The 27,634-nt window shown below is 47.2% G+C and overlaps 1 protein-coding gene across 8 annotated transcripts in view; it reads left to right on the forward strand.

Annotated features, from left to right (window-relative positions):
* The window catches only part of SLC4A2 (solute carrier family 4 member 2), a 1,509,271-nt gene that overhangs the window by 848,939 nt on the left and 632,698 nt on the right, over positions 1-27,634 (forward strand). For all 8 annotated transcript variants that reach the window (XM_069645996.1, XM_069645995.1, XM_069646002.1 and 5 more), the window contains 2 exons: positions 13,689-13,869; positions 14,093-14,228. In XM_069645996.1, coding sequence (XP_069502097.1) covers positions 13,689-13,869; positions 14,093-14,228 — 317 coding nt within the window. The remainder of the gene's footprint in view (positions 1-13,688; positions 13,870-14,092; positions 14,229-27,634) is intronic.

Raw genomic sequence — 27,634 nt, forward strand, 5'->3', positions numbered from 1 at the left:
CCGAAATAGTACTAGCAGATGAACCGGACGGCACTATAGACACAATATATGACATAGCAGAGGGGGGACATGAAATATCTAGAATATATGAGCTGATGATGACCAAAGCGGGGAAGGAAGTGGTGCAGCTTAGACGGGATTGGGAAGAGGAAGTGGGTGCCCCAATGAGTGATGGGATGTGGGAGCGTGTCCAAGGATATCACAAAAAAGTGTCAAGAAATGCTAGATTACAACAGATACAATTATATATAACTCACAGGGCGTATATGAAACCCCACAGGATAGCCAAGTTTAAAAATGCAGGATGAAAGTCATGCCCCAAATGTGACGAAGAAAACGCTGGAATGGTACACATGTTCTGGTCATGCCCAATAATAGAGAGATTTTGGGGAGAAAAAGCACATAGGATGGAAGAAAAAGGGATCCAAATGGTGGTGGACACAGTGTGGGCTTGCTTGTTAGGAGGGTTTCCTAGACCACGTAAACTCAAGCATGTGAGTAAATTGAAAGACCTGACGTATGTATTAGCAAAGAGAAGAATCGCCATGGGGTGGAAGGCATGTCATAGACCAAGAATAGAAGTATGGTGGAAAGATCTACAGAAATGGGCAGAGGCAGAGACTGCAGTATGGCAGGAAGCAAGCAATGTTGGGGGGGATGAAGAGGCTGGAACCTTGATAGCTTGGAAACAGCTAATGGCTGAATTATTTAGGCTCACGCATGATGAAGCAAGTGACCAGGATCAAACAGGAAAGGAATTCCTACTGCAAGACAGAGAAACAGAACATGAGGGAGAGTAGGCTCGAGAGGGTGGGTAGGACTGGGTGAAACAGTGGAGACAGATAATGTTATGTGTGCTTAAATATTGTTATATGCCCTGTTAGTTTGGTTTGTGTTGGTTGTTGAAATAAAATTAATTTTTAAAAGAACTTTCTCGGCCTGGGGGTGTTATAAGTGCAGAAATTCATTAAAAGGGGACTAAACCCCACCCATGTTTGCCATACGGGTCTGATGGACCGGGAAGATGGCAGCCAGTGTTGGGGATGGCAGCCAGTGTTGGGAGTGTTCCAGTTCATTTTGGGGTTTGGGGGAGCGCATTGTGGCGAAGTCTGTGGTAAGTATTAGACAGTTTTTGTTTTTGTCAAAAAGCCACTCCTCTGCAAGTTCGTAATATCTTGTCTTGCAAAGCTTTATTGTAGCTGTTGGAGCACAGCGTGCAGGAGTGCTAGTGAGGGGTGTGCAGCATTCCTGGTAGCTGTGCGTGATTCCTGTTGTGTCTCTTAGCATCTTCTCTCTCTCTCTCTCTCTCTCTCTCTCTCTCTCTCTCTCTCTCTCTCTCTCTTTTCCTGTTGGCCGGACCAACGTAATGACTAGTGTAATCTGCTGACAGGCTCTGGTGGCCTGTTGTCTTCTGGGTGATCTGCCCATTTTATGGCTGTGTGTTTTTTTTTATTTGAAAGAAAAATAACTAGCCAGCATTGTGTGGTATGGGGTGATCCACAGTGGCATGTTTCAATACATATAGGCACTTAGGTAAGGGACAGGCACAGGGGCCTTCCAACTGCCATCCTCTGCCTCTGGGGTAAGAATGGCACAGTCTTCCACCCTCTTAGGCCTCCCACCACAGGGTGAGAGAAGTCCCCATCCCCTCCCGAGAAGGTCAGATTACTGTCACTATCACACTTATACATTTATAAGGCTTGTGATATATTACAACTATTTAAGCTATGTGATAGTTTGTACGTTCGTTCTGCTTTGTTTCAACCAATAAGTAATTAAAGCCATACAATACATATAAAACAAGAAATAAAATGAATTCTTATCAAATATAATGTGATGGAGCAAAAAAAAAGGATAACGTAGACAAATTACAACAGTCATGCATTCTATGCAAGCTGTTCCAAGAATAAAATATAAACGCAAAAAGATGATCTACAACAATCAAGAAGGTAAACAAAAACTCTAACTTCCTGGAATTAGGAGAACAAGTTAAAAGGGAGAACAGGGATCAAGTTGGAGGAGATGTAACAAATCCCAGTCTAAATTAATTCCATTTGGGGACATAGAATTCAGTCGATCGAACTAATAACTTTCTCTTTGGAGTAATCTATTCAGCTTTCCTCCTCTCCTTGGCAGGTTGACTTGTTCCAGAATAATAAACTTTATTTGAGCAATGGTGTGTCTGTATTTCAAGAAATGTTGTGCTACAGGTGATTTTTCCAAGGCTGTTTTATTTAACATGTAGGAACATTGTGAATTTTCTGAATAGTCCACTCCTGATGAAGGGCAAACCCACCCAAAACGTGTTGTGATAGTGATATGATACACATCTCATATCTTTCAAATGGACTTTACATCAGTTTTTCTGAATGAACGTTCTTTATACTGTGAAATAAAACAGTTCTACAACAAATTCGAATGTTTTAAAATATACGTTGTTTTTCTTGAGAAATTGAAAAATGGTAAAGCATTGTATTACTCAGTTACATATATCACACAAAGTAGTGTGAATTTACTGTATGAACATTGCAAAATGAATGTTTGTTTAACAGATTTTCTTTATATTCATTATTAAATCCTGTATATATACTTTTCTTATCCTGAAAAGTTTTAGCATTTGTCTTGTTACAAAAGTGGGCACAGAGCTACAGCTCCTCAGAAGTAGGGGAGTTCTTTCTTTACTCTTTAATCAAGTTGGAGGAGAGCAAAGCTCGCAGCCTCCATAGTTATCTGCGACTAGTCTTCCATTGATCTGATCATTGGGCCACAATACTTCATTAAGTAGATTGTACAACATGTGAGGCAAGTACTGTCATAGGGTACTTTTAAGGCCCCATTACAGTAACTCAATACAATTTAGCATAGTGATCACCAATCACGGATAAACTAACCATGTCAGAGTTTGAAAAAGAGGCCACATATACCATTAACATCTATATCATGTAAAATTCACAGCAGCATCTGAAATACCTGCAGTTTGCAAACACAGCGGGAATATCGACATCATTTAAGCTGATTACCATTGCATCTGCCACTGTCTTGCAACCACGAAGGTTCAGAAGTGGCCTTAGGTAGCATTTCCTTAGCAATGTTGTGGCCGGACACAGCATGAAAAAATGCTATAGATCCTCATTCTCCCTTTTGCACAGAGGGCACAAAGAGGAGACCTCGCCGCGCCACTTATATGTTGCAGATGCTATCGGTAATGTGCCGAATTGGAATTTTATATATAGTGATCTTTCACACTTTGGATTTACATAGTCTAGGTAATCCTCAAGACCCACCTGTCTTTGAATGTTTATGTATCGCAACAAGAGTGGGGAACCAAGGGCTTTTAAGGCTACATCGTGCTGTGATTTAGCGAGAGCAGCCCTTTTTACCACATCTTTATATTGTTTGATAATTACACTTGGCTCAGTCCAATAAACCCCAAGGTCAAGGGCTTCGAAAGACAATTTGACATGCAAGGCCCATTTCAAGGGCGATCCCCCCTGCTGCGATAGTACTTCCATCAAGGCATCCCTGTATTTGACCACTTTTACATTGGATCACAGTCGTACCCAGACCCACGCTGGCCGAAGCAAGCAACCTGAGTTGTTCCCCTGCATGCCTCTCTCCAAAAGCACCAGTGAATTAGGCATACTAGATGGAAGGCGAAGTATGTTCTTCAAGTGTCTGTTTTCCGCAGTTACCAGTGGGTGAGTATCTAGATGCCCCCACGGCACAGCCCCAAATATGGCAGCCTGTCTCGCTTGGGCCTTATAGACTTCAAGGGAGGCACGTACCGTCCCATTCCCATATTCAGCTGTAAACCTGGCCAAGGAACCACCATATCTACCCAGGGTAGCCCTTGCCTTCTCCAGCTTCATAGACCATCTGCATGACCCTACCCCCCAAATAATCATAAAATGCTGCTTAATCTTGCCCAGAATCAATTTGAGGCCCTTTTGTTCCCCCATAACTGTAGTTTTCAAAAACATCGATTTTGTTTTTGCTACATTCAATGCCAAACCATTATCCTTGCAAAAGGCATCAAATACATCCAATTGCTTGCACACGCCAACAGGTGTTAGCGAAAACAACACTGCGTCGTCTGCAAACTTCACCATCAGTATCTTGTCTCCCGCTAAGACTAGTGCATCCAACTGAGAGGCCAACAGCTCTTTGATAATGCCACTTTTCCACATTTATCCAATTTGAGGTCCTACCGTCAGTCCCCCAACACATGTTGGGGGACTGCTGCCACATTGCCTGTATACAGACTCTGGATGGCTCTCGGAAGGGCCTCTGGAATTCCAAACCCCTGAAGGACATCTCAGAGGCGCTGCCTGGGCACTGTATCGAACGCAGTTCTCAAATCAACATAAACTGCATAAACCTGTATCTTCCTGAGCACTGCATTTTTGTCAATGATCAATCGCAGCCGCATTCTCTGGTATACTGTACTCAATCCCTCACAGAACCCGGCTTGCCGGTGGTCAATTATTTGATTATTAGTTACCCAAGTCTCCAAATGAAAAAATAAGGCCCTAGAAAATGTTTTACCCCCAGAGTCTATTAGAGAAATCGGCCTGTAGTTGCCGGGCTGGTCTCTAGGACCTTTCTTATTTAATTTTTTTAAAATACTTTATAATTTTCATAAACATAGTATAATCAATAATTGAAATCAAAGAATAAATTAGTAGAACAAAACAATAAAAGGAAAACAAAAAGTATCCAATACCACACAGAAGTAAAGACTCACTCTCTCAATATTAAGACGAAATATCCAAACTCAGATTCTTTAAAACATTATGAAACAATAAAGAACAACAAAACAACAAGAATAGGCACCAATTCTGCTTCTGTCCATGATTCAGGGACCTTATTCAAATTCAGGGCTGCATTAAAAACCTTTGTTTTATATGTGGTACCCACACATCAGGTTCATTTGCATTGAAATCGATGGGATCCCTATCGGGCCTGACACCTTCCCTAATTTTTGGGAGGCTAATGCTTTACTAACCTCCTCATGAGTCAGTGTCAAAGGTGACTAGTTTACTCCCTGACTCCTGCCAGTTCTACTCAGAGTGAGATCCTCAGTAAAATGCTTCGCTCCATTTCTGTAAAGGCTGCCATAGTAGTCCACCCATTCTTGCTCCGGAATACAGCACTGCATGGTGTTTCTACCCCCATTTAGGCCTGTCCCGATAAGGCCCCAGAAACCTCTTGAATCCCCCTTTTTAATCACACTAAGTTGTACGCCCAAGGTGTCCTCATGCCAGGCCCTCTTTTTTCTCCCTCAATAGCCTACGATAGATGGTCCGTGCAGTCCTCAACTCCAGGCTTTTAGTCCTTTCCTCAGACTGTGCTTCTATAATCAGACGCCCCTTGGCCAGCCCGCACTCTTTATCATACCAAGGAGTGGAGGACTCTGTTTGCTTGGCTTTGATAGCCTAGACCCAACACAAGCCACTATGTTTTCATGCAACTGTATCAATGCGGTGGGATCAATAGGATTCATCAATGCCACCTTTGCCAGAAGGGAAAGAATGTTGCAATATACCTGTGGTAGGAGCTGTTCCAGATCCAATTTACCCCACCTTAGGTTACATCTTGCTTGACCATGTATTTCCAAATGAGCAGCTCCAGTCATGAGGTTACTGGCCTGCATCCCCCATAGGTGTTTGCTCGTCACCATAGCCAGAGGATGGTGATCGCTCACCCTTCTCTTAATGACCTGAAAAGTTTTGAAACAATCCCAGACCTCTAAGTTGACTAGAATATAGTCAATCATACTACTCACCTGATTATTTTCGAAAGTAGGTACAGCAGGGGCATCCCCAGGGAACCAGCCATTACAGGCCCTCAGGTTGACTACCATAAACAAAAAAGCTACCTCTTCTGCATTCCTATGCTGTCTGAGTGGGTATACTTTATCAACCGGAGCTATGCCCCAATGGCAGTCCTCCTCCACCATTATATCAGTGAGAGCATGTAAGGGTTCAAACTGAAGGTTAAGATCCCCCATAACCACAATCTTCGGTACGCCAGTCGTGAACAACCTCCAAGCAGAGATCCAATCTCCCATCATATTGATCAAATCTGCACCCCTGCCTGGGATAATCCTGTAATAGGAGTTAAACAATCACAAAACCAAGTTGTCCCTCAAAGTAAGCTTTACTTACAGGAAGTTAGATGAGCCTGTCTGCACCATTTTTGCTGAAGTGAAGTGTGAAACACTTGTGTACGAGCGCAATAGAAATAAAATATCAATATCAATAACCGATATAACCAACCCCCTACTGGTGGCCTGTCCCCCCTATAGAAGCCGGAATAGCAAAGGTGGCATACCCCTGAATATGAGGGGCTTCAACAGCCCATGTCTCTTTTTCCAAATTAAACTTTATTTGCATTTTCAATAATACAAGAACAATTCTCCAACTTTCCCCTCCCAGACAACCTCCCTCCTCCCCCAAGGTGCCCTGTCCCCCCGTGTAGTAGTTCTCAATGTACTTCTAATAGTATTGTGTCTGAAAGGAGCAAATCCCACCCCTCCAGGCAGTCCCACCTCTTCCAGGCTGGTTACACGGCTAGGCCCTAGCAGTCCAGCGTCCCCAGATGAAATCGACCATTGCAACGCACCCCATCAGGGATTTCTCGCATTTCGCCCCCCTAGGCCCATCACCTCCAGACCTCCATTTCCCATACTAATCATCGGCCATACTTCTAAAAAAAGGGTGACCCACAAAACTTCAATGTTTGACCAGGATTCATCCAGCAGGTGTGTTAGGAATTCCATGTCAGAGATAGCTCTTACCTTTGCCACCCACTCTTTTTCTTTTGGGAAATGCAGGTACTTCCACCGGTGGGCCAAATAACACCTGCGGGCCACTAACATGACTTGCACCATGTGCCCCTCTTCCATCCCGTTCCCTTCCACTCCAGCCTCACTCCAAACAAGAGGAGCCATGGCAATAGCCTTCTCTCAACCCCATCAACCCCCATTGATCCATGCTCGAACCTCCTTCCAGTATGCTTTCACCCCCAAGTACTCCCACTACATATGAAAGTAATCCCCTTGCTCCCAATGACACTTCCAGCATTGAGGGTTGCACCCACCCCACACATTTTGGCTAGTACCGTGGGCGGATAATGCCGCATATGCAACAACTTAAGAGCCTAGTGCCTATATTGCAGAGACATCTTCGAGTGTGATACTTTCCTGCACATTAGTGCCCACAGGGCATCATCCGTGTCCTTTCCCAGGTCCTGTCCCCACTTATTTCTGTCCGGGGGTTTGTCCCTTGGCTCTTCCAACATTACCCTGTAGAACCTGACGATGAGGCCTCTTGAGCCTGTCCTTGCAATAAAGAAGCCCTCAAAATCTGTCAAACCTCTACGTAGGTTCTCACCCCACCTGTCATCCAGTAAGGCTCCCTTTACCTGCAAATAGCGGAACAATGATAGCTTCCCCACTTGCAAGCATTCCTCTAGCCGTACCACTGGCATGAAAACCCCTCCCTCCAAAAACTGCCCCGCCCTGCAGAGCCCCCCTTCATATCACAATTGAAATGCCAGGGGTTCCTCGATCCTGCCCCGTAAGGGTGGAGCCAAATACAACTTAAGCGTGACGGCCACGTAGTGAGCCACCTGTTCTCCCCCCATACCTCCAAAGACACCACAGGACCGCCAGGATTGGGTGTTGTAACACCCTCCTTGGGATGCATGCCATGAGAACCCACTGCCATTCCCCCAGCAAGACTGGGGCCAGGACGGCGTCGTCCATTAACACCCACCACTTCTCGGTGAGTGGGTTGAGGTGGTCGACTATGATCCGAGACTGGGTTGCTCTGAAGTATGTCCAGAGATCAGGGAGACCCACTCCCTTCTCCTCCTTTGGTAGAATTAGAACCTTATATGCCCCCTATGCTTGTCCCCCGCCAATAGAAACTTCAACATAATTGCCTTGGCTTCCTCCAGGAACGTCCTCAGGACTACCATCGGGAGCATTTGAAACAAGAATAAGAACCTAGGGAGCACCACCATTTTAATACAGTTTAGGCGGGACATCCATGAGAGTCGTGTCTTTGCCCTTCTCTCTAGGTCCCTCTGCACCTCTAACCATAGCGGCAGGTAGTTCTTTGCAGAGAGATCCTCATAGTTACAGGACACCTGTATCCCCAGGTATCTGAAATAATCTCCCTGCACTTGGAACGGGAGCCCCTTAACGTACACCCTTCCTGCCTCCGGCAGATCTACCACCACATATGCCACCAACTTCTCCAGGTTAACCTTAAAGCCGGAGAACTCCCTGTATTGTTTTAAACTGCCCAGGAGACATGGCACTGATCAGCTTGGCAAGGTATAATAAAGCATCATCTGCAAAGAGGTTAACCTTGTACATTAATTCCCCTATCAGGACCCTTTATATCCCCGCCTCTCAGTCTCCCCTGATCCCAATTGCCCATAGCTCCATAACCAAGCATAGAGCAAGGGGGAATGTGCAATGCAAAGGCCTGTGTCATCCTCCCATTCACCGCCACCCGGGCAGACAGGTTGGAATATAGGGCCACCCTTTCCATCTTTGGCCCATCCCTGTAGCCGATAACACTTCCCTCATAAAGGGCCAGCTCACCCGGTCAAAGGCCTTCTTGGCATCTAAGGCCAACAGTAGGGCTCTTTCGCCATCACCAGAGTATTGATAATATGAAGCATCTTCTGCATGTTGTTAGCCCCCTGTCTCAGCATGTTGAAGCCCGCTTGGTCCCAGTGAATCAATTGGGGGGGACAGCATTCCGTGGCGCGAAGCCAATACTCTTGCGAATATTTTCGCATCCACATTTAGCAGAGAAATGGGCCAATACGAGGCACAGTGAGCGCAATCCTTACCCGGTTTTGGAATTACCGCCATTAAGACATGCAGAAACATCGGCGGTATAGATCCCTCCCCCACAATGGAGTTATACAGTTTGACCAGGGGTGCCGCCAACAACAACTGGTGTTGCTTGTAAAAGTATGTGGTAAAGCTGTCGCCACCCGAGGCCTTTCATGCTTTTAGCTTCTGGATCGCTATCAACACCTCCTCCCTCATTACCTCTGCCTTAAGCGCCTCCCTGTCTTCCGCTGTCAGTTTAACAAGCAGCAGTCTGCTGAGGTATGCATGCATCTTCTCGCCCGTCGGCTCCTCCGGTCTGGTATAGAGCTGTTGGTAGTAAGCTGCAAATTGGGCTAGGGTTTCTTCACTTCTATCCACCATTTCCCCATTCACCCCTTGCACCGTGTCAACCTTACGCTCTACCCTACACCGTCTCACCCAGCTCGCCAGGAACACTCCAACAACATCTCCCTTCTCATAGTATTTTTGCAGCGTGAATCTCCTCGTTACCATCTCGCCTATGGATACAGAGTGGAGCTCCTGCCTTTTATCCCTCATTGCCTCCAGAAGCCCTTCCCTATCCACGCCCTCCTGTCCCAACTGGGCCCTTAGCACCTTCAGCTCACCACATAGTCCAGCCTCCACTTAACTCCTCTCTCTTTTCCTCCTAGCTCCTTTTGCAATGAGCATCCCCCAGAATGTGGCCTTAGCTGTCTCCCACACCATAGCTATGCACACCTCGCCAGTGTCATTGGCCTCAAACTACTCCATTATCTCCTTCTCCGGTAAGTCCCGGAACACCAGATCCCTTGTCAGTGTGTCATTACACCCCCAGCGGTGTTGCCGTCACTCCCAACTCAGCACCTTCCACTCCACCACCACAAGTTTGTGATCTGACCAAGTTATCGCCTCAACCTTGGGGTGCTCATCGCTCCTGACAGATCCTGTGGGACTAAAAGCAGGTCTGTTCTAGTGTATTTTGCCGGTATGTGGGGGAGAAGAATGTATAGCCCCTTGACCCCGAGAAGTGACTGCACCAAACATCCACCCAGTCGTGTTCCTGCAGATTACCAAAGACCCTGTTTTCCTACACATGTGTCCTTGTGCCCCCCTTTGCCGACCTCCAATCTAGTGCCGAGTGGACCACCAGATTGAAGTCCCCCAAACCCCAGGATCGTGGCACCCTCCATCATTACAAAAATGTCCCGCAAGATTTTCACCTGCCCCTCATTTGGAGCATATAATGTAGCCAATGTGACCCGTGTACCTTTGTGGTAGACTTTAATACCAAGGAACCACCCATCATTGCCCCTCTTGATCTGGATTCCTGTCATCTGGAATGCCTTTCCAACTATAATGCCCACCCCCTCTTTCTTACAATCCTTGTGGGATGCCAAATCAGTCTTGCCGATGTACTTCCCCTTTATTCCCGACTCGGCCCTCCTTTTGTAGTGGGTCACCCGCAAAAAGAGGATCGCTAAGCGTTGTTTGTGGAACATGTTGCAGGTGAGTGTTCTCTTATTCTGAGAGTTAAGCCCCTTCACATTCAATGTGGCAACCTTTATCTCAGCCATAGCCCTTCTGTATCTTTCGCAACATGTTCACCAACACCTGTAGGTGGTCCCTCCAATTCAACATGCGAGCTGACTGCTGCATATAATCACCCTCCCTCACATCCCCCTTTCCCCTCCCAACTGAAGCGCCCGACCTTGTGTCCCGCCCATCAGTGTCCACCCAGTCGAACCACCAGGGTTACGGTCCCACCCTGGCCGTCTTATCTACTCCCACTGCTAATCCCTCCTGACTCCCACCTTGCACCCCTTGAATGAACCCTTGCCTAAAGCCCCCAACGGGGGGGTTGATTACTAATAGTATAAGAACCAGCATGATGATTAACCAACCCGCCTTCCAGGGCCCTTTCATGTGTCATCTTGCCAGGGTGAGGGGGTATTAAACTTCAGAAATTTCCTAGCCACCTGAGTCTTATGCCTGCTCCCCACGGATTGCGGGCCTTGCGGACCACAGCCGGGATATGCGCTGCTCTGTGGATCCACCAGATCATCTATCGCCTGCTTAACCACAGCCTCTCTGACCAGGTGATAACTTCTGCCCTCCCACTCAAAAATCAGTGCAAACAGGTAGCACCATCTATACTTCACGCCCTTCTCCTGAAGCCACCTAGTGAGAGGCCCACACTTCTTGCGCCGCAGTAGGCTACTGACCAACAGGTACTGAAAGATGGCCACTCTGGAGTCCTCATACTCTCTACTACCCATACGGCGCACCTTCTCAAGGATCCTCACCTTATCACTGTAGTAGGGGAACCACGCCAAGACCGATCGCAACCCTTTACTCCCTCCCTTACAGGGTGCACTCTATCCAAAGTGATATGTTCACCCTCTTTGGAGCCCAGCACCATACACGTGATGTCCTGGATATTCTGCTCCAGGCTGTTGGGGGATTCCCTTTCCACCTCTCACAGCCGACATAAACGGAGGTTGTTGCACCTCTCTTGGCTTTCAATGTCATCCACCTTGAGGCACAACTCCTCCTATTGCCTTTCCAGTTCCGCAAAACGTCAGCCCATGTCTCTTGAAGAATGACAACCCCATAACCCCTAACAAAGGTAAGCCAGTTGCTGTCAGTCATATATTTCTTTACCCCGGCAATGTTCCATGAGAGGACACACACCCCGGGATCAGCCTACTCCTGACTTGTGCAAGCAGATTGGATCTGCATATTACTGGCTACCCCTGGACTCGGCTCCAATCCAAGTTCTGACTGGGTGGAGTTCAGGCCCTGCCAGAACATCCCTATCCGGCTCGAAGTCCACTTGGATGCAAGGATGTCTCTGAACTTCCCCAGGGTGCCCATTCCGTCACTTCCAGTAGGGCTGAGCTGGCCATCTGCTCAGTTGTATTAATCTTTGTTGAATGTCCACATTCAGGAATTGGCCAACCCCGCCCCCCACTCCCGTCGGCATAATAGGAGACCTCCCAGACGCCATGAACTGCTGCTGGGAGGGAGCCAGATACTGTTGTCCAGCATCTTGAGTAGCAATTTGGGAACAGCCCATGCCAGCATGTTGGCCAACCAAACCTGTATTTCCCTTCTGGGCAACCCACAGGGGTAATGACATTTTGATATAAATTGCCAAACCACTCAGAGGAAAAGACCGCTGCTCCATTTCCAATAGCCCTTGCAATTGTGTAACATTATTCAACTGAACTCTAATTGCATCCACTGTGCTCGGGCCCACCAACCTTTCACACCCCACGATATCACTGTGCATAGTAGAAAGGCAAGCTCTTTTGGAGCTTAACCAATGAGTAACTGTATCACGCCATTCCCGGCTTGTGCCCTCAAGTTTGGGGACATTCACTTAGAAAAAGTGGGCAGGGCTTGCATGACTGCCCAAGTTCAGCTCCCTGGATGTGTGTTTTTCCATTATCATAGGTCGGTGCTGTTTATACACAGATTTACCGGCCCCAAGCCTATGTGTGGGGGAATTCACTAACTGGTTATGTAACGTGAATGCAAAGCCCCCCACGTTGTGCCATCGAACCTGCTGTTGGAAGCACAACCCTTGACATGCTTATGGGTGTGGGTGGTATGCGTAGCGCTAAACCATCAACCAGGTTAGGTAGCCTGCACAAATCATTTGTAAAATCCTAATTTTCCTTCCTTAATCACGCTTTACATTTTAAAGCGCTCTTACACCCCTTACAGCCATGCGTCCCCACTTCCCTAGGTGGGCTCTCAGTAAGATCCACCAGCACAGATCCCGGCACAAGTGCAGTGGGGATTATTACAGAATGTGACTTATTATGTACTGGTATGTTGATTGTATACTCTCTGTCAAAAGTATTTTGAAATCTAAAGTGATGTAGTGCCAATCCTATACAAATGTGTGTAAATGTTGAATTGTTTTTGTAACCTTGTAGTTTACTGAACCTACATCTTTGTTGTAATAAACAAGCTTTTTTCTGATACTTACCTGCATGGACAATCTATTGCTTGACAACCATTGTGTATGTGATCTGTACTTTATACCAGTGTCCTATCATTCGTCTAAGCTCTGTTACATTACCAGTGAGAAATGTGGTCTAGCATGGTGGAAACCCTACTGATTTACTACCTTGGTCTCTCAAAACCTTATGCAAGTAGTGTTTCTGAAAATCCCTTCTAACAGAGAGACTAGCTCTAGTTTTCTGACATGGGCTTTGCGTGAGTTTAGGTCCTGAGTGAACTGACAAGTCTCTGTCCTTGACATTTTTCAGGGTGTGATAGAGTGAATGATGGCATGCGCCATGATTTCAGTGTATGAAGTTAGTTGCTGAAGATTCACTGGGAAGGGTTAATATTTTAGAATTGATAGCTTTTTGAGATCAGTACGGGAGAGTTTTGTTTTAAAACAGAATGCAATGTGCAAGTGCAGTCAATCCTTAGTATTATGTGTACTGTGCTGGAGAATGTCAAATGGTCAGAGAAATTGACAAACGCAGGCCTTTCTGTCCGTGAACATAAAAAAAGTGACATACATAGGTCAGTCTTTCTGTGAACCAATGTCCTGTCTCTTCTGACACAGTTGCATGTCCCTTATGGCCCAGCTATTTTCAGATGTCTTTCTGCTGACCCACATATATATCTACTTGGGCTAGCTCTGTCCCTCACAATATATGCCCTTTTCCTTTCGAGAAACAGTGCTGTCGCTCTGGACACTCATACCTACCCTTACACACAGAACCCTTCACCCATCCACACCCTTTCCCTCCTGATACACACCTTTTCCATGCTGACACAAACTCTTTCTTACTTTTCTCTATTTCAGGTCTTTGTTGAGCTCAATGAATTGATGATGGACAAGAACCAGGAGATGCAGTGGAGAGAGACTGCACGCTGGATCAAGTTTGAGGAGGATGTGGAAGAGGAGACACACCGCTGGGGAAAGCCTCATGTGGCTTCGCTAAGCTTCAGGAGCCTGCTGGAGCTGCGGAGAACTCTGTCTCATGGTAAAGACACTGGGTCGCCTCTTTGAGGGTCTCTCACCCTCAGCAGCTTTAGGAACCCTTTTGCCCTCAGCACTGTTTGGAGAAATGGTGCATGGAGACTGTGGCCACTGTTTCTTGTCTCACGGAAGAGAACGCAGAGATGTTTTGCTCCCACTTTCTTCTACTCTAGTAACCTATGAACGTCGATCGACTTTTACATCTGGATGTTTTCCTTTCCTCCCAGGCGCGGTTCTCCTTGACCTTGACCAAAGGACATTGCCAGATATTGCCCACCAGGTGGTCGAGCAGATGATTATTTCTGATCAAATCAAAGCAGAGGATCGTGCCAACGTCCTGAGGGCCCTCCTTCTGAAACACAGGTAAGAACTCCTTACTATTTGATATTCTAAGGATAGCTGAAACCTCCTCAATAAATCATTCATTACAAGGGCACTGCTCTTGAAACATTGGTAATGTTGGCTGAGATCACCCCTAGAACTTCGGTGGTTACTTTCCAGCATCTGAAGCATTCGTAAAAACTCCTAAAAGCCACCAAATAATCCCCACACTCCTGAGTCCCGCCATCATCGTATGGGTGTTCATCCCACAATAGTGGTGCAGAACAGCTTATACCCATCCCTAAAGTCATCATGCTAAGGGCACTTCTGAAAGATTGGTAAGAATACCTGAATCGCCTGCAGAGTCTCTGTCCTGTTGACTCTGCTACCAAAGCATATTTAAGAATACTCAACAAAAATAACAGTATGACCGCACTTCTGAACCCTGAGCAAGAACACATGAGGACCTCCTAAAGGAAACATGCTGAGGGCACTAGTCCGGTATCACAATTGAGAGCACCTAAGACACCCCAGAGACTCACCATTATGAGCTACTATTTCTAAAACATAGGAACACACTTGAGGGCCCTTCTCGATAAATACGGTTAATAGTTCTGGAATAGTTAGAACGCAAGACTCTAGTATAGTAGGTAACCTGTGTGCATTATTACATTAATCCTTACCAAGAACAGATATTCCTGAAACAAGGTTTTAATATATGAAACATTTTAGAGAGAGCATACTGATGGCACTGTCTCTGAAGCACTTGAGATTACCCTAGAATCACTGTCCTGAAGACATTTCTGTTTGGACACAATTAAACAATCCACATTCTCTGCTGAGTGCCACGAAAACATAGATAATTGCAATTTGGAAGTCCTTCTATCCATTTTGTGACTTATTCTCTAATGCGAGGAGATAATGTCTGGCAATAAAATGTACTGCAGCTTTTTAAAAGAATTGCATGACGAATAAATAGATTAAAGTTACCAATAGCAGGTGGTGACTTTTTTAATCATGCTTTAATTTTTCTGCTATGCTTTACTGATATTTGACAAATCAAACCAAACATCTTACATGTAACTTGATTTAGAATCTGTTGTTCAAAGTTAATGGCTTTCTTTCAGAATCTTGTATTTTGTGTTTGAAAAGTGAGTGGACAGTGGGACTTTTTAATAGTGGTGAAATTTGGTGGATTCGTTCAAGTATTTCTTCATTGTAGGAATTGCTGGACTTGCAGGTCTCTGATCCCGAATTCCTCAGAGAAGAAATTTCAGGGATATTTGTGATTTCCGAATGGTTCTACATTAAGCTGCCTGGCCAAAGTTGACAAAGACCTTCCCTACTCCTTCCTCTATTGGGCAGCTCAGTTAAAATAGGCAAGATAAGTCTTCATAGCTGCTTAAGCATACAAACCCGGAACGATCAAAGTTGCCTGCTCCAGTTTTAGGTTCAGACCTATAGTTGCCATCCACAACATGGATCTCCAACCTGTTTATCCAACAACTGTGCATGGTGCTGTAGCACTAAGAGACCTTGGTTGCCAACCCTTTATTCAATGAAATGCCTTGACATTCTATCACTGGTTGAGTAACCATTGGAAGTCCAAGATATGCCACAACCAACCTCCCAGTATGAGTGCTCTTACAATACGTATAGTATCACCTTTTAAATATAAAGCTTCATGACCTATTCCTCCTGCTTCGAAGTCCTGTTACAATAGTTATTATTACCCAACTTAATTTTGCTTAATTTATCAACCCCTAGGAGGATCAAAGATTGAGTAAGTGCTGCTCAGATTCAGACCTTTGACTCTAGGTTGCACACTTATTTTAGGCAGAGCCCTCAAATTGCTGGGCTATCTTATCAACTGTTGGTTATTAGTCATTTTATGCCCGGCACTGAGGGACTTTCCACTGCAGTCCCTGTGGAATGTAGTATTCCCTAGCCATTTTTTATTTCCTTAGCATACCACAAATTAGTAATCACTCTGAAGTTCATTAGCACTATTACATTCAGTACATCTTCCTCCAGGCTATGAAACAGCATATTGGAAAGTTCTTTGCACATCAAACACCTACATTGAAAAAAAGGGAATCCCTTTTTGCAGACACTGCCATAGGTCCTATCCCACTCAGTGCCAGCAAGCTCCTGGACCCTCACTTCTTTTCTTCCACTGTGTACAACTCGATGTTCATTAAATGGCTTGTGTCGTCTATGATATTGTTCCTTGTTCAACAGTCCTCTGTCCCATGTGGTGTCCTAGTAAAATCTTATACTGGGGAATGTTGTTGTGCTGAATTCCAGGCTTTCAATTAACAAGAAACATCTACAACAACTGTAACCCCCCCCCCCTTACATCATGTAGTCCATATGATGATTTAATCGACCTGCAACATGGAGTGGTTTTGTCCCTTGGTAAAATCTGTGCCCTAATTGGGACTGAAAGGACACTCTCAGATCTTACATCTGCACAAGCCTATGAATTAAAAGAATGAAGGTGTGAACCCCAGTGTGTACTACATAGATTTGAATATTAAAACCATTAAAAATAGATGGCTGTTTTCACTAATCTCTGATAGAACAAATCAAAGATGCAAGACTCTGCATGAAATTTGATCTTAGAGATGCCTATGTTTTAAGTTGGAAAATGAAGGGAAGCCCATTCAAGGGACAAGTATGATATGTGGCATATATTGTAAAGCCCTACAGGCTGTTCAGTGCACCAGCCACTTTTCAACATTTAGTAGATGAGTTATTCTAAAACTACTGACATGAATTTATGATTTTGTAGTTGGCTGATATTTCGATCTCTTCCAAAAGCTTCCTTCTCCCATAGAGATGCAGTACAAAGATTGTTGGGTTTCCCATGTTCTAGTGATTTCATCAGAGACTTTGCCTATAATGCAAGTATTAGGGGGAAGAAAGAGTTTTGACGTCTAGAAGAAGCAGAACAAGCCTTTCAATATTTCAAACATGCTTTTGACTCAACACCCATACTACAAGATGTCAATACAGACAAGACAAATATTGTCGAGAAGGTAGTTTCTCATTATGCTTTTGTAGAAAGACTATCCCAAGACACCACTGTCAATAGGGATAGGTTACTAGTAGCATTCCATGCTTACAAGTTGTTTCATGTCAAAGAAAAGTACATTAGTATGGATAAAGAACTTTTAGCGATCAACATGTTGAGACTGTCACCATCATCTAGGGGAATCGCCACATCCTGTTTTTGGCTCTGACAGACCATAAGAATCTTCAACCTTTGAGAGCCAATGTTTGGGCAGATGATTATTCTTCACAATTCAATTTTGATGGATGCATAATGAATGTATATAAATATATTTTTTCATTGTTCGTGTAGTCAAATTTATAATTATTTTTTACACATTTACATAAAAAAACAATACAAACATTGCTATTCTAAAATCAATTTGATCAAAAGTCTTTCATAAAATACTTTAATTTGTACAAAAATGCTAACTCATCTTAATTAATTTTCTAATTCATCAGTCAGTTTTCCGTTATGCTGATAATTCCTTTAGTAGCTTTAGTAACTTCAGAGATAAGAAGATTTCCTTCCCCGGGGATAATCTTAGCCAAAATTCTAGAGTAATAAGCCAATCGGTATGGTGTACAAAACATGCACAATCTCAGAATCTCAGATCTTCTGTGAATTTACAAGTACTGGAAAGATGTTGAATGTCTTGGGGACATTCTCCACACAGATCACAACATTCCTCCCTTGGATCTAATTTTGACAACATTCTTTGAGTGTCCTTGGTTTTGATCAAATTTAATTGGAAATGCAAAAGCTCTGCTCGCCATATTGGGTTAGGAAATCTTCTTATGTAAGGCAACACATATTTTCTTGGTTTATGACAAACAGTGACATTTTTAAACACTTCATGTCACAGAACGAAAGCCCTGGTTGAGATCCAGTCCATTCTCATCAGTGAGCCTTTAATCTCGTCTGGCTTTTTAACCAGCATGTCCTTGGTTGCTTCGCAGACTGTTCGAATTCTCTCTGCATCTTGTTTCAAGGTCATCAAATAGTCGCTCCGTTCCCAGTCCACAAAATCCCTTATGTCTTCATGTAGAGAGTGTTTACAAGGAGCCACTATTAATCTATATAGAGAAACTATTTTCCAATCAAAATGAGCCTGAAGGGATTGTAGACCGAGTTTGTATCTCAGGCGTGCAATTGTTAAGGACGAGGGAAGACAAAGTGCTTTCTTTCATAAGCGTCCTTCAGTAAGAGCCCAGTTGAATTTACGTGCACTGCAATTCATTTCAGAGCCATAAAGAATTGCCAGGACTACCTTCCCCTTCTAAAATTTTATTAGCAGGAGCAGAGAGAATCAGCAAAATATCTTCAGTATTTTTTTTTACCTGATTTATAAATTGGGTTGTTTTACTCTTCACCTCAGAGGCTATGGCCCTCATTCCGGGTTAGGACTACACCATGGAGTAAATAGCTCCATGGTTGGCAACCATGGAGCTATTTACTTCATGGAATACCGGCATGGTGAATGGAGTAATTTCCGGTCTATTCCAAGGTTGGATGGACCGGTAATTCCCCATTCACCATAGCCCTTCCCCATCCCCATTTCTGCCCCCATAGGGCTCAATGGGAATGGGGAAGGAGGTAATTACGGCACCGTAAATTATGGTGCCGTAATTTACTCCAAGGTCACTTTGCGGGTCCCGTAATTTACTCCTGCTAAAAGCAGGAGGTAAAGAGGGACCCGCAAAGGGAACTCGGAATACGGAGGTAAGGGATTACCGCCATCGGTGCCCTTACAGGCACCGGTAATCCCTTACCTCCAACCTCGGAATGACCCCCTATATCTTTTATGGATTGAAATGTTCTCAACTGGAATCCCACGTATTGTACTTCTTTTATAACGGGTAATACTTGCTTGCCCATCTTCCAAGTAAATCTGATTTTTTTTTGTTTGTGCACTTCCCAAATATTACAACGTTAGATTTAGAAGGATTAATTACCAGATCGTTTTCATAAGAGTGTATCTACATGGCCGAAAGAAGATGCTGGAGGCCAAGCGGAGTATGATCGACCAGGACTATGTCGTCCGCGTAGGAAAGAACATTTATGTTACATTTGCCTATTTTGGGGCAGGCCAAGATATAATTGGTCAAGAACTCAGTGAGGTCCGCCTAATACAGGTTGAATGTATATATGATACATACAAATCTGGTCCTCAAAACACAAAGGTGAATCTAGAAGTGTTACAAATTCAGAACATTTTTCACTACATTTGATGTTTGAAGTTAAAATTGCAAAACTAACTCTACCTAAATCCTGAAAATAGGCCACAAAAGGTAGGGTTATTCCCTTGTTAAAGATCTAGAAGCACCTATTGGTAAAAAGGCAGAGATTTAATAATTCTGGCCTCTGCTCTTCATAGGGATTCTGTTGAAGCAGGGTAATGATTCCTTAGACAGGGCATGGAAGAACTGGAAACACCTTGCATATTGTGAACTGTTGCTTCAACTGGCCGCACATAAAATCTAGAATTGAGCATCATAAATTTTACCACAATGGCACAGATGAAAGAACAATTTTGGCATACTGTTTCAATAGACTTGCTTACTGATCTTATCACACAAATGTTTGCACATTTACTTTGGGATACAAGTCAACAACTAACATCTTTAAAATAATAAAATCATTATTTTATTTTTCACAGAGTGCATTACAAAAGCATTTAGTCTTAGCTGTTCATTCACATTACAATTTATTTGTTAAATTCATCTATTTACCACCTATTTGAATGCATTAATTAAAATATTTCAAAAGTAAACGAATTACATATCCTCCTACGTCCCGTCCCCTTTCCTCCATACTTATGGGACATCTCTCCGTCCTGTGGGACTGGACCGGAGCACTTTGAAAAAGCATCAAAATTTTGCAAACATTTTAGTCCTTCCTCTCTTTCTGCGCGGGGCACAGCACGCGGCTGTAACCCCGCCCACCTTGGCTCGGCCCCGTGCATCGCCCCAGTCCTTTTCTCCACTCGTTGGGAACTGGACACACTTTCATCTACAGAAGTTTTTCTTCTGTTTTTCCTCCTCTATGGCTCTCGCTACCGATTGCGTAATAGTCTGTCTTTGTCGCTTAAACTAGACTTTCCAGATTTTTCCTCCTGTCATCGACGCTTCGCGAGGGCGGATCCCCATCCTCTTTGTTTAGAGTGTTTGGGTCCGGATCACCGTTGGGACGCCTGCTTTCATTGTGATTCCCTTTCGGTCCGGGCACTTCAACGTCAGTTAGAGCGTTGGGAGGAGGTGTTTCAACGTACTCCTCCTTTGCATTTTCAATCTTTCATCGACGAAAAGAAGAAACGCCCGGTAAATTCTTTACTTTTCAGAGCACCCCGGCCGGGATACACCTTCCCGGGTTCTGCCCGAGCCGGGAGGAGCGTCGACCGCTCTATCACCGGGGCTTGCCCCGAGGTGCCTTCTTGGCCTAATAATTGTACCAGAGTTTTCTCCGAGGGTCTCCGTAAGGGGCCTGTGGATACTGGAGTATGCTCCGAGGCCCCTCCTGTGGGTGCTGCTTGTAGACCTAGTTCTACTGAATCGTGGGGTACGGGAGCTCGCTCTGAGGCCTCTTTGTCGGCTTCCCTCAAAAGTACCGGGGTGCGCCCCGAGGCCTTGGTTGGGCTTGGTGTTACCGAACGCATGTTCGAGGCCTGCACTGGAAAGGCTACTACCGGACTTGGGTCCAAGGTCCCTCGTACAGAGGCAAAGGAAACCAACATTTCTGAGAGGCCTGAGAATGCCTTATTGGTGAAAGCTGTTTTTCACCGTTCCCGCTCTTGTGGCGATGCCAGAACTGTTGAGGGGGCAAGGAGTCGAAGTTCCTCCTTTACCTGCAGTACCGAGGTCCTTCTTGTGAAGGCTAGTTTGGCTATTGGTATGTCGCAAAAACATTCCAGGCCGCATAGTTCCTTGTGTAAAGGCTAAAATGAAGACCCCTGATCCACTGACGGGGACCCCTGCCTCACTTCCACACGTGCCACAGTTCCCCTCAGGTGAGGGCAAAATGGCGGCTGTTCCCGCCACAACCACGGCGGCCATTTTGGGCGCTTCTCCCACAACTACGCCATCAGCCTCAGGTGTGGGGAGCGGTTCTGTAGGTGAACATAAGGTTCCGTTTTACCCGACTGGAACGCTCGGATTCCTCTTCCGCATAACATCTCGCTGCCTGTGGGTTTGGCGCCCTTGATTTATGTGGACACTTCAGGGGATGGGCCACCTTGGCAACCCTCTCCTCTGCGTCCGTGGAATTATTCCCCTCATGAGAGGCCTTCTCCGGCAGCTCCAAAGCTTTCTCTGGAGGATGCTTTTTTCGGCAAATTTCAGGTACTCATGCGTACTGACCACATGAGGGAGTATTTCAAGGGTCTTTTTAGGGAGATATGCCCGTCTGCTCCTCCAGTGGTCCCGTCTGCGCCGCCCTTGCCTACTGTGCCTTCCCTGACCCTTCCGCCCTTGCCTCCGTTATCCCCTGTGGACAAAGCGGTGCCTGACACGGTTCAGCAGTACCCTGACCTATCGGATGATGCACAGGGGCGATCAGGACAGCGAAGACCAGCCCCGCTCTGTCAGAGCCTTTCACAACCGGGTACTGGACATGATGTTCCTATTGGATGTTCCAGTGCCTGAGGCACCCGCTCCGCAGGAGGGTGTGCTTTCGGGGGCGTTCACCTTGTTTCCTTCGGATCGTACCGGCCTGTTCTTGCAGAAGGACGTTTTGGCCGAGGTTCGCAGGGTCTGGGAAAAACCACACTCTGGACTTTTCGTCAATAAGAAAATTGACGCCTGATACAGGCTGCATTCTTCGGAAGAGGTGGCCCTATCATCTTGTCCGCCCCCATCCTCCACAGTAGTGGCTGCAGCCACTTTACAGTCCAGGCCTGCAGCATCCTCTTCTACGATGGCTACTCAGGTCCTGGGGAAAGAGGACAAGCTCCTTAGGAGGAAGATTTTTGCTAACTCGGCCCTGCAGCTCCGGCAGGCCAATGCAAAACTGGTGTTAGCGGGGGCGAATATGAAGATGTGGAAAGGTCTGTCGGAGTTCGAGGAGTTCATTCCGGTCGAGAATCTGGAAGACTTCAAGGCGGGATTGTCCGATGCCAGGGTCTTGGCCCAGGATCTACTGGAGGCCGCGGCTCATCACGTCGACACTTCGGCTCGGGGCCTGATGCTGGGAGTTGATACCTCTCGACAGGCGTGGTTGCATGCCACCAAATTCTCAAAGGAGGTGCAGGACAAGGTGTTGGACCTACCGTTTGACGGTAAGGAGCTTTTCCATTCCACAACGGATGTGGAGCTGACTAAAACAAAGGACAGCTCCCAGACAGCTAAGTCCTTGTCCGTCCTGGTTAAAACTCCTTTTAGAACCCAGAGACCGTTGTCGCAAAGCCAGCCCTCCTCTGGTTTCAGAGGGTTCCTACATCGGAAATCCTGCAAAGTGGATACCCCTTTGGGTAATAACCGCCGGAGGCAGCAACGGACTCGGGTTTTCTCCCGCTCCTCAGCCTCCTCCTCAGGTTCAGGTGGTAACACCACTGAAAAGCCTGCCAAATGAGGGTTCTCCGTGCTCGCACGAGACCCCGTTGGGAGGACACATTGCGTCTCATTGGGAGGCGTGGCAGACCATCACCGAGGACAGGTGGGTCTTGTCAGTCGCTCGCGCGGGTTTCCGCTGGCCTTTACCCCCTTCCCCACCCTTCAACCCTCCATTCCAGCAGTCGGGATCGTCCTCCCTAAAAGCCGAGGTTCAGAAACTGCTGGACCTCAGAGCTGTGGAACCCGTTCCCCTTGGGGAGCGAGGGGAGGGCTTCTACTCCCGGCTGTTTACAGTGCCCAAACACAACCAGGCTGGCCTGTGCACCATCCTAGACCTTTCCCAGTTCAATTTTTTCCTATCCCAAGAGAAATTCAAGATGATCATGCCCGGCCAGATACGGTGGTCCTTGCAGATGGGCGATTGGCTCAGCATGGTGGACCTTCAGGATGCGTACATTCATATCCTGATCTGGAGTCCACACAGGAGATATCTCAGTTTCTCTGTGGTAGAGGAGCACTTCCAGTTTCGAGTGCTTCCTTTTGGCCTCAGCACGGCGTTGCATGTCCTCATGAAGGTGATGTCGGTTATTACGGCCTATCTTCGTCTGCAGGGTATCCATGTGTATCCGTATTTGGACGACTGGCTCTTATGCAGCCCTTGCCCGTTGAAAGCTGCATGCAATCTTCAGTCTGTCCTTCAGCTCCTGTTCCCTCTTGGGCTGTCGGTGATCTGGCGGAAATCTTCCATGACGGTCTCGCAGGACTTGATTTTCCTGGGTTTCGCTGGAACATGATCGACTGCAGAGTGTACCTAACCGGGGATAGAATGGCGGATCTGTTGGCCACCTGTCAGATGTTTGCACAGTCAGAGAGCATGTCGGCCTGGTGGTTCTAGAGGCTTCTGGGCCTCATGGCCTCGTGCGTGTTGGCTCTTCCTCTTGCTCGTCTCAAGATGAGGCGCACTCAGATGGCTCTTCGGAGTTCTTGGTGTCAGGCTGTGGATCCGAACTTCAAGTTGATAATGATTCCGGATTCCATGAGAGCGGACCTGGAGTGGTGGTCGTCTATCAGCAACCTGTCGGTGGGGGCAGGTTTTTTGGACCCAGCCCCTATGGTGACGGTCACGACGGACTCCTCCCTTCTAGGGTGGGGTGCGACGTTGGATCTTCTTCCGGTCTCGGATCTTTGGTCACCTCAGGACAAACTCCTCCACATAAATCATCTGGAGCTTCTGTCGATTTTCCAAGCGCTCAAGGCGTTTAGACCGATCATTGCCAACAAAGTGGTCCGTATCCGCACGGACAATGTGGTGTCAATGTACTACATCAAAAAGCAAGGGGGCACAAAGTCTCCCCCTCTTGTGAACCTGTCCGTCCAGATTTGGTTCGTCATGGTGTCTGGCTAGTTGCAGTACACATTCCGGCCCAGCTGAATGTCACGGCAGATGCGTTCAGTCGCCGGACGATGGTCAGCTACGAGTGGGTATTGAAGGCGCAGATCCTCTCAGGGATTTTCCTGCGCTGGGGCACTCCAGAAGTGGACCTCTTCGGAATTTATATGCGTGCCGGGGCGTGACCGTGGGAGCATGCATTCCCACAACCCCGCCCAACGGCGCTACACCTCGTTCCTCTTTTCTGCATCGATGGGAACGGACCACTTTCACTAGTGCTCCTGGGCGAGGCGTCAAGCCTCGTAATTCCATGCACTTTCCCTAATGTTTTGTTTTCTAATGTTCAGGTATTTGGGAACACCATCCACTGGTGCCCTAGTCCGTCCCGGGCGCATGTTGACTGTGGCTGGCTTCAGCAGGTGCCCGTTGTGGGACGGTTCCTTCCCCACATCGGATCTGCATGTACTTTGCCTATGGTGCCTCAGGGAAGACCATGAATGGGAAGGCTGCTCAGCATGCAATGCCCTCACACCCCGATACCTCAGAAACAGGCTAGCACGGTGGAGAGAGTTGTTCTCCAGGACTCCACCGGAGAGCATTAAGGACTACCTATGCAGGAAGACCAAGAAGGTAAGTGTACTCTTCTCAAAAGCACCCCATAGGGGCGACTCCTTCGCTGGTAAGCCTACTGACGGGAAGGGTCAGTCAGACCCTTGCACCGGCAGCAAGGATACCGAGGCTCTTGTAGCTACCGGCTTAACGGCCAAGGGGTCTATGGGCCCTACCGGTTCCACCGCAGAGGGGCCTAAGGGCTCTGGTACCGGGGCACATCCCGAGGGGTTTAGCTCTGCTACTGGGCACACGCCTGAGGGGGCGCCTCACGCAGCGCAGACAGCACTACCGGTCTCATGGCCAAGGGCCACTTGCCGGCCAGTCCCATGCCTGAGGTGCAGGTTGAGGCAACGCTGATGCGTCCAGACATGCAGGCCGAGCCCAGGCCCACGTCGTCCACAGCAGAACATGCGGAAGGCATAGACAAAATGGCGGCGTGCGAAGACAAGATGGCACCCAGGACAGAAGGCCGTCAACATGGCAAACCGCGAAGGCGCGAGCCTGTGGCCAGGGCAGATTGGGCTCCTAAGACTCTGGTCACGTGGACCACGTCATACCTGACATTCTCGGGGCAGCCAGGGTACCATCAGGGCATGTACCTGCAAGGAGGGAGCAGACAACAGGCCTTTACTCCACCACAGTCAGCGCTGGTGCAGGATCACACAGAGTCTGCCTGCGAGGATGGGTATTTTGATACATTCTTGACCCTCATGCGGTCCCCACAGATGGGGAACATCCTCAAGGGCATAATCTAGGAGATACTGCCTCCCACACCGCCACCCCAGTCGGTGCCTGCGCAGCCTTTACCTCCTCCCCCTCCGTTACTCATGCCTCTGGTAATTCCGGTAGTGGAGCCTACACCACCAGCGCCTGTACCTTCTTCATCGGCAGAACTAATGCCTGCAGACCCAGGGGCACCTTCTAGCACAGGTGACCAACAAGACACCGATGAGGAGGAGCAGGACACGCCTTCCTCTGCAACAGCATTCCGTGGTAGGATTGCCGGGTAGCCGATTACCTTGGCAGTCGTCAGCCACAGTGGGAGCTGCCAGAGTCAGTGGTACTGGCTGAAGTGCTCGCCATCAAAGCAGAATCCAGGTCTGGCATCGCTTTACAGAAGGATGTGGAGACCCTTTGCGAAGAAGGGGTGACTCAAGCCTCACTCCACTCAGCCAACAAATAAAAGGCTGGATGCAAAGTACAGGCAGGTGGAAGAAGAGACTCTGCTCTTGTCAGTGCACCCACGGCCACTGTCTTCAGTCATTGCAGTGGCATCTATGAATGGCAAGCCCCAGACTTCCACCAAGAGCACTGCAACTTCAGCTTTGCTGTGCAAGGAAGAAAAAATGCTCGAGTCCTATTGGAAGAAAGTCAACTCGAACTCAGGACTTCACCTCAGGCAAGCCAATGCTGATGCCATCCTGGAGAGAGATGGCAGACTTCATGCCGGATATCCCTGCTGACAAAAAGCCTCTTTAAAGGCGGGACTTGAAGAAGCGAAACTCATGGCACAGGACATCATGGAGTCCATGGTGGCGCACATAGATACTGCGAGCACGGCTATCTGTGGCAATGGACATGAGAAGGATGCCATGGCTCAAGGCAACCAGATTCAATCCTGATGTTCAAGACAGGATCCTAGACCTACCCTATGAGGGCGCTGACTTGTTCCACTCCTCCACGGACTAGGAACTCGTTGATTAGAAGAGCAGCTCACAAACAGTAAAGCCCCTGGCCATTCTCATCAAGCCAGTGGCCAAAACCTTCTCACAGGGCCACTTTCGATCAGACAGAGGCCTGGTCCTTTTGTGGTTTCCAGGGTTTCCAGGACCGCCGGTCCGGACAACCGGACTGGTCACCCAGCCAACATAGGCGAAAACACCAGAAGTCTTTTCACAAGGGATTTTTTCAGTCCCCCTTTCAGTCATCTGCCTCTGACTCAAAAAAGCAATGATGGCTCTTCTCAGGTCCACTGCACGTCAGTCGGGGGCAGGCTGGCCCTGCACAGTCAAGCGTGGCACACACGGTTCACAGGCTCATGGGTGATTTTGGTGGTCTCCTCGGACTTCTGACTTCCCCTGCCCCCCCGTTTTCCCCTCCCACAGATTGGGTCTCATGTGGGACAGCAGGACCTCATGTGGTGGGACAAGATGCGAACCTCATGGTGGACAGACCATTCAGCCGCCTGCGACAGATCCTGCTATGACAACGGACTCTTCACTCCAGGAGTGGGGTGCTACCCTGGGGACTCATTCAGTACATGGTCTCTGGTCCAGGACCGACCAGCAAAGCCACATCAGTTGGCTGGAAATGATGGCTATTTGGCTCGCACTCAAGGCATTCCTGCCTTTATTCAGGAGCCGTACAATTTGCATTTGGATGGACAACTCTACCTGCATGTATTACATAAACAAGCAGGGGGCATCAGATCCCCCTCCTATGTAGACTGTCCCTCAGTATCTAGGAGTGGGCGATCAAGCAGGACATCTGAATCTCAGCGGTGCATCTGCTGGGAAAATCGAACCTCGAGGCGGACAGACTCAGTGGGATGGGCTCCGACAATTATGAGTGGCAGCTGAACACGAGAGTCCTTCAAAAGATTTTCAGCAGGTGGGGTCACCCAATCACAGATCTGTCTGAGACGGAGAGCAACCACACTTGTCAGCAGTTCACCTCTTGGAAGGGGAACAGGGTGCGGCTCCCTCAGGGATGGGATGTGGGCGTATGGTTTTCCTCCTAACCCGCTCATCCACAGGGTTGTTTGCAAGACAATCCCGGTGGCTGCGTCTCATCCTTATTGTATCGCAGTGGCTGGCCAGGCCTCAGGTCTCAGACCTACAGCAGC

The sequence above is a fragment of the Ambystoma mexicanum genome, chromosome 2p (genome assembly GCF_040938575.1).
Source record: "Ambystoma mexicanum isolate Mex_15411 chromosome 2p, UKY_AmexF1_1, whole genome shotgun sequence".
NCBI classification, from domain to species: domain Eukaryota; kingdom Metazoa; phylum Chordata; class Amphibia; order Caudata; family Ambystomatidae; genus Ambystoma; species Ambystoma mexicanum.